Source organism: Hyperolius riggenbachi, chromosome 5 (assembly GCF_040937935.1).
Source record: "Hyperolius riggenbachi isolate aHypRig1 chromosome 5, aHypRig1.pri, whole genome shotgun sequence".
In the NCBI taxonomy this organism is placed as follows: Eukaryota; Metazoa; Chordata; class Amphibia; order Anura; family Hyperoliidae; genus Hyperolius; species Hyperolius riggenbachi.
This window is the reverse complement of record NC_090650.1, coordinates 280,931,780-280,939,181: the sequence shown is the minus strand read 5'-3', so window position 1 is coordinate 280,939,181 and position 7,402 is coordinate 280,931,780. Positions and strand designations below refer to the sequence as shown.

Sequence of the window (7,402 nt, the reverse complement as noted above, 5' to 3'; positions counted from 1 at the left end):
GTCTATCGATCTGGAAGATGCGTACTTGCATATCCCAATACAGAAGTCATTCCAAAGATACCTCCGTTTTGCAGTGGGAAATCAACATTTTCAATTTATCTGCCTCCCGTTCGGGATTTGCACAGCGCCAAGGACTTTTTCAAAAGTTCTAGTAGAGATCATTGCTCTTCTAAGACTGAAGGGGCTACGTTGTCACCATTATTTTGACGACATTCTTCTACTAGCAGAGTCAGAAGCGCAGATAAATGTCCACAAACAACTATTGATTCAAACACTTGTAAAGTTTGGTTGGATAATAAATTATTGCAAAAGTCACCTGTCACCAACGAAGGATCTAATATATCTGGGAGCGAGATTCCTCACAGAAGAGAATGCAGTGGGGCTACCACAGGAAAAGGTGGGCACAGTAAAACAAAGGGGTGTTACAAGTACTTCTGGCAAGTCATGCACAGGCAAGTCTGTGTTTTGAGAGTCATAGGAACGATGTCGTCTACCATACCGATGGTACCGTGGGCTCGTTGGCACTTTAGACATTTTCAACAAGGGTTTCTCCAACAATGGAATGGTCTGGATCTGAATCAGATCATCCTTATAACAAGATTCATGAAGGCGGATTTGAATTGGTGGTTGACTGACAGCAATCTTCTAAAGAAGGTTCAACTAACACAAGAAAGACCAATTATTGTGGCGACAGACGCAAGCACAGTAGGTTGGGGAGCGTCTTGTACAGGAACCAGAGCCCAGGGAGTTTGGCCTCAAAGCATGAACTGTTGGCCAGCAAACAGATTGGAATTGAGGGCAGCCTATTGTGCCCTGAAGGCTTTTCACCATCTAGTCAGGGGCACAGTAGTGACTCTGAAGATGGACAATATGACAGCGGTGGCATACGTCAGAAATCAAGGCGGCACCCGAAGCCTTCCTTTGTTGCAGGAAGCAAGCTTAATATTCAAGTATGCAGAAAGTCACCTAACTTCTCATTCAGCGACGCATATTCCGGGGACTCTGAACATAGTTCCGGATTACCTCAGTCGAGTACCACTCTCCAACAACGAATGGGAATTGCAGGACACAGTGTTCCAGTGGATCTGCTTACAGATGGGGAATCCGGAAGTGGACCTAATGGCCACAACAGAAAGTGCAAGAGGTTTTACAGTCGGTATCGGGAGCTACAGGCAGAGGAGGTAGACTCATTGACAGCTCCCTGGAACTTCCAGGTAGCTTATGTGTTTCCCCCAGTGCCACTAATTATGCATCTTTTGAATCGACTGAGAGCAGAGTCGGTAACCTTAATAGCAATCCTCCCACACTGGCCCAAAAGGCCTTGGTTTCCTACAGCTCTTCAGATGGCGATGACTCACCCCTTCCAACTTCCCTGCAGCAAGGAATTACTGTCGCAAGGACCAGTATTTCATCCAGACCCAGCCCGGATGAAACTAATGGCCTGGAAATTGAGAGGAGGAAATTGAGAAACCTAGGATGTTCGGAGTCAGTAATAGAGACCCTACAGAAGGCTAGAAAACTTTCTACTAATACAACCTATCAAAGAATCTGGAAAGTCTTTATCGAATTATCAAAAACCCATTACTTCAATCTCTTAAAACCATTGGTTAACGAGATTTTGTCTTTTCTACAAACAGGAGTCGAGAAGGGGCTAAGTGTACACTCAATTAAGGTACAAATTTCTGCAATCTCGGCCTTATCCAGTCAAAAATGGGCAGAAAGCCCACTAATAAAACAGTTTGTCATGGCAGGGATGAAGCTACGACCTCCCACAAAACCAGTGTTCGCTACGTGGGATTTACCTTTAGTACTAGATTACCTTACTAAATCACCTTTTGAACCTATCGAACAATGTTCGTTATGGGACTTGACTCTAAAAACAATCTTTTTAGTTGCCATCTCTTCGGCTCGAAGAGTTTCTGAGTTGCAAGCGCTAAGTCATCTAGAGCCTTATTTGATATTCTACCCTGATAGGGTACAGCTTAGGCCAGTGCAAGGGTTCCTTCCAAAGTTCTCCTCGAGTTACCATCTGAACCAGGAGTGGTCGTTACCAAACTTTACACAGGCGAACTCATCCACTCTGCACTCTTTGGATGTAGCTAGGGCTTTGAAAATGTACGTACAAGCAACAAGAGATAAGAAAATCTGATAGATTGTTTGTCATACAAGCAGGCTACAGAAAAGGGCAAGCGGCCTCAAGTAGGACAATTGCATAGTGGTTGGTCCGAGTAATACAAGACGCTGGGGAGAGAACCACCAAAAGAAATCCGTGCCCACTCGACCCATGGTGTGGCCACATCATGGGCATCTCATGCGAAGGTTACACCTGAGAAAATTATGCCAGGCAGCAAACTGGACTAGTATAAGTACTTTTGTTAAACATTACAAAGTTGATGTGTACAAGATACAGAGGCGCCAAAAGAATAAAAGGTAATTAAATGAACTTAAAAAACCAACTGGTTAAACAGAGGAGGCAGCGGTGGTCTTACCCCCTCCAAACAGACACAGGCAAGGACTGCGATTCAGACAGTCAACAATTTATTCGGAACTCCAAAAAACAATGCAACGCGTTTCACGGGCCATACATCCCGCTTCCTCAGGCAAAATGCAGTAGGAGTCACAGCTGCAGAAAATACACAAACAGAAAACCAGAGGCATAGAATCGTCAAAGTGCTGATATAAATACGTAAATTTACATTTTGCATTACATTTTAGTGACAAGTTGTGCGCGGGTTATAAATATTAGTTTCAAACTGATAGTAGTCTCAAAGGTATGCTTGACAGCTATAGAATGGGTAGGGGGAATGTTAAAGGTGCATTGTGCTAAACAGAGTAAGACCAAAGATAAATACAAACAAATATGCAAATACATAAAGTAAAAAATTGGCTGGGTTTGCTGCCGGTTGTTGCGGACATCATACAGAACAACAGTGAATAGTGGGTGAAATTGGGAGAAAGGGTTGACGTGGTCTAGAGGAGGAGGAGGAACGGAGGGTGTTGGAATGGCTAAAAAACAGGTGCGGTGTTTTTGGCAGCAAGTAAACAAGGGTATAAGGAGAAGGCAGACTTACCATCTGTATTATATCAGCGAGCTTGGCGCCTCTGTAATGCTAGAGGACACCTGAGTTCATTAAGTAGCATGGATCAGTATGAGGAATGTGAGAGTACTTCCGGGCGGAAGTGTGTCATAGAGGGGCGGGGCCATCATGTGTGTATACTTTGTAAATTTTGTAAATAAAGTTGAAGAACATTCCTCATACTGATCCATGCTACTTAATGAACTCAGGTGTCCTCTAGCATTACAGAGGCGCCAAGCTCGCTGATATAATACAGATGGTAAGTCTGCCTTCTCCTTATACCCTTGTTTACTTGCTGCCAAAAACACCGCACCTGTTTTTTAGCCATTCCAACACCCTCCGTTCCTCCTCCTCCTCTAGACCACGTCAACCCTTTCTCCCAATTTCACCCACTATTCACTGTTGTTTTGTATGATGTCCGCAACAACCGGCAGCAAACCCAGCCAATTTTTTACTTTATGTATTTGCATATTTGTTTGTATTTATCATTGGTCTTACTCTGTTTAGCACAATGCACCTTTAACATTCCCCCTACCCATTCTATAGCTGTCAAGCATACCTTTGAGACTACTATCAGTTTGAAACTAATATTTATAACCCGCGCACAACTTGTCACTAAAATGTAATGCAAAATGTAAATTTACGTATTTATATCAGCACTTTGATGATTCTATGCCTCTGGTTGTCTGTTTGTGTATTTTCTGCAGCTGTGACTCCTACTGTATTTTGCCTGAGGAAGCGGGATGTATGGCCCGTGAAACGCGTTGCATTGTTTTTTGGAGTTCCGAATAAATTGTTGACTGTCTGAATCGCAGTCCTTGCCTGTGTCTGTTTGGAGGGGGTAAGACCACTGCTGCCTCCTCTGTTTAACCAGTTGGTTTTTTAAGTTCATTTAATTACCTTTTATTCTTTTGGCGCCTCTGTATCTTGTACACTACATTGAGTCCACCCTGGGTGGAGGGTTGTTACCCTATTTTCCTGTCTACAGAGAGCGACTTTTTATTCCTGAGTGGGGTCAGGATTGTTCTCCCCACCTGCCTATACAGTGGTTGCCTATTGGTAACCCTGGTTTGTAAGTATAATTTTAACTTCTCATTTATTTTGTTGTCCCCAAGACGAATTACACTATTGGGGCTCTTGGTGTCCCTCTGCTTTATTACAAAGTTGATACTTCAACTTCTTTAGAATTCGGAAGGGCGGTCATATCGTGTGGTTCCTCATTTCTATTGTGTTAAAAAATAAATGTTTTGCTTTGTTTGGCACCTGCAACAGTCTCCCTCCCGTTACTTATTTTCTAGTTAAATCCCGATGTGTTGTCATGGAGGCATGGGGAAAAGTGAAAATTGTATACTTACCTACTGGTAATTTTCCTTTCCCCATGCATCCATGGCAACCCAGCGGACCCTCCCACTGTTCGGTGATGTACTAGTTACGGGACAGGTGGCTGGGCCGTATTCAAAACACTTATAGTGAATACGTCCTATGGGGTATTAGGGGGCGGGGCTAATACCCGATGTGTTGTCATGGATGCATGGGGAAAGGAAAATTACCGGTAGGTAAGTATACAATTTTCACTTATTTATGCGTGTGAGACCGTTTGTGACTCAGGGCATGATTCACAAAGCTTTTTCACCAGTTTTCCTCTGTGTTCACCTTAATCTATGTAACATTTTTAAGCTCCCAAATAAAAAAAATATATAATATCATTAAGTTAAGAAATGTCATATTGAAATGAAATAATCAGGAACAACATACTTTGAGTGATTATTTTGCTTGGAAATGTGCTGTGAGGTTATTTTTATTAATTAGGTTTTAAATAAGTTATTTGAGAAGTTTTATGAATGGAGCCCAATGTGCACACATTTCCGGGTATTGTACACCATGCCATTGGTAGACACAACAATTAAACATTTTACCTTTTGGTCCTCCTTTAAAGATTCTGGGGTAATAAATAGGAAGAGGTAAACCAAAAATATGATCCATTAGCATATTGGACTATCAAGTACTCCCCTGTGTGTTGTGTACAGTGACTATCTTTTCATTCAGTTTCTTGCTGTTACATTGAAGGGTAAAGCTACAACCATACTTCTACTAAGGGATGCAATGCACTTGTGAAAATATCTACAAATGTATCTATCAAGCTTTTATCGGTTCATAATGTCTAGTCAACTCTAGTCAAAAACATAAAAAATTACATATGGATCTTTTGTTGGGAGATGAGTATGTGGAGAGCAGTAGGTGGGTTATACGAATCAGTTGCAAGCCTAGTCTATGAATACAGTTGCTGAGCTCTGAGTTTGCAACAGCCTAAAACCCTGCCCCATTCCCAGCCTAAAGCAGATACAGGCCCTGGCTGTTGGTTGCAAACACAGTGCCTCTCTCTAGATGACATAACTTGAACAAAAAAACTTGAGAATTGTGATCATGTGACCAGATAACTGCAGATAACACAATCCAGGCCCAATAGGCTGCCAGTTTGTAGCGCTCACTATGCTACTCGGATAGGGCATGTTTTAACTCTGATCAGGCATGTGAACTCTGATAAGGCACGCTATTTGATATAGTGAATCAACCCCATTGAGTGCTGCAGGTTGCCAGTACCGATTTATTAGTGCACGTTGGGCACCATCATATTTCATCAATTGAACTTAAACACCAAGGCAGTATAATGGGGTAAAACTCCCACAAATGTTTAAAGTGGAACGATGGGGTGAGGGAAACTTGTACTTCTAGTGGAAAGATTCCTTCCAATACTCATTTAAACAAAATGTATGCACTTGTTACACACATGTTATATTTATTTAGGACATACTTGAATGTTGAATAAAAAAAGGCTGACCAGGAATAAGCCTAATGACTATCGTATCTATAGGTTAAAAGGATTGGTGGCCTACCAAATAACATCATGGACATTTGGGAGTTTCTAGGGAAGCCAAAAAATTGCCAGTATACCTGGGACACAAAAGTAAACAACAATCTGAAGGCTCCATATGTCTGCAGGCTGCGTTTTGATCGAATATTTTACCGTGCCGCTGAAGGTGGAGGCCAAGTAATTCCTAAGTTTCTGGATCTGATTGGCACTGAAAAACTGGACTGTGGTAGATTCCCTAGTGATCATTGGGGGCTGCTATGTGATTTTGATATGGTATTATAAACAAACTTAATTGTAATTAATTTAAATATATAAGTACTTGTTGATTAAACTTTTATAAATAAAGCAATACTTGGAAATGTTTTTTTAATTCTTGTTGGTATTCAGTGTAATACCTTCAAAACTATGTCAACATGTTGTGTGGAAAATGTTTATACTTAAAGCAAACCTGAACTAAAAAGTAAATGTCAGAATAAACATACACACATCATACTTACCTCCCGTGTAGTCTACTCATCAATCTGTTTCTCCACTCCTCTGTCCTGTTTGTCCACTGTAAATGACCATTACCTCATAACAGTTTCATGGTCAGCACACTGTTAAACTGTTATATCACCCACTTGAGCCATAGGGAAACATGGGCATTACCTTGCACATCAGTTGTCCTTTCAGTAACAACTGACAGCAACTGATATTTATGTGACAGCAACTCTTCTATTTCAGTTCTGAAAAAATCTTGAAAGGAAGAATATGGTGAGCTACTGAGAGGAACAGACTGCGAGGTAAGTATGTAATATTCATTTGCAGGTATATCATGTGGTTCTTTTATTTTTGTAACAAAAATTTTTATTACAAGTAAAATTCAGCAGTACAAGTGAATCCTCACATATAAGTCACGTATGCATATGAGATCTACTAAATATAGAAACAAATATTAGCTGAGGTGAAAAAGAGAAATCATAAATAGACAGACATCCCCAAACGTTGGGGGGAAAATAGATATTGCACAGTTCTCAATTTAAATGAGATTTCTATCTATGTGATTAGTCATTACATGCCTACATGTTTTCTACTCCTCAAGACTAAGCAATTAAGATGCACTACTGCTCAAAGGCAAACTTATTCATACAACCTGTCCCCCCTTTTTGAACCCTTACAAAGATGTTAAGTTTCCGATCCTTGATAGGAGGCCGGCCACATGACCCAGGGGTTCCAAATCTCAGAAAATGTATCTGGTTTTCTGGTATAGATGAGAGTATTTCCTCATACACATACACAGTATGCAATCTAGAAACAATGGCCGATCTGGATGGTGAAAGGGACTTCCAAGAGCCCGCAATCAGGGCTTTACTAATCAAGTTAATGTCCTAACAATTTATTTGGATATTTGGTTAAAGAATCTACCTGTTTATGGAATAGCGCAAACCAAGGGTCTGGGTCCAGACTCACATCG

The 7,402-nt window shown here is 41.1% G+C and overlaps 1 protein-coding gene across 1 annotated transcript in view; it reads left to right on the top strand.

Annotated features, from left to right (window-relative positions):
* The window catches only part of TDP2 (tyrosyl-DNA phosphodiesterase 2), a 72,054-nt gene extending 65,746 nt beyond the window's left edge, over positions 1–6,308 (top strand). The window contains exon 7 of the mRNA XM_068236985.1: positions 5,950–6,308. Coding sequence (XP_068093086.1) covers positions 5,950–6,231 — 282 coding nt within the window. The 3' untranslated portion in view covers positions 6,232–6,308. The remainder of the gene's footprint in view (positions 1–5,949) is intronic.
* Positions 6,309–7,402: the final 1,094 nt, after the last annotated feature.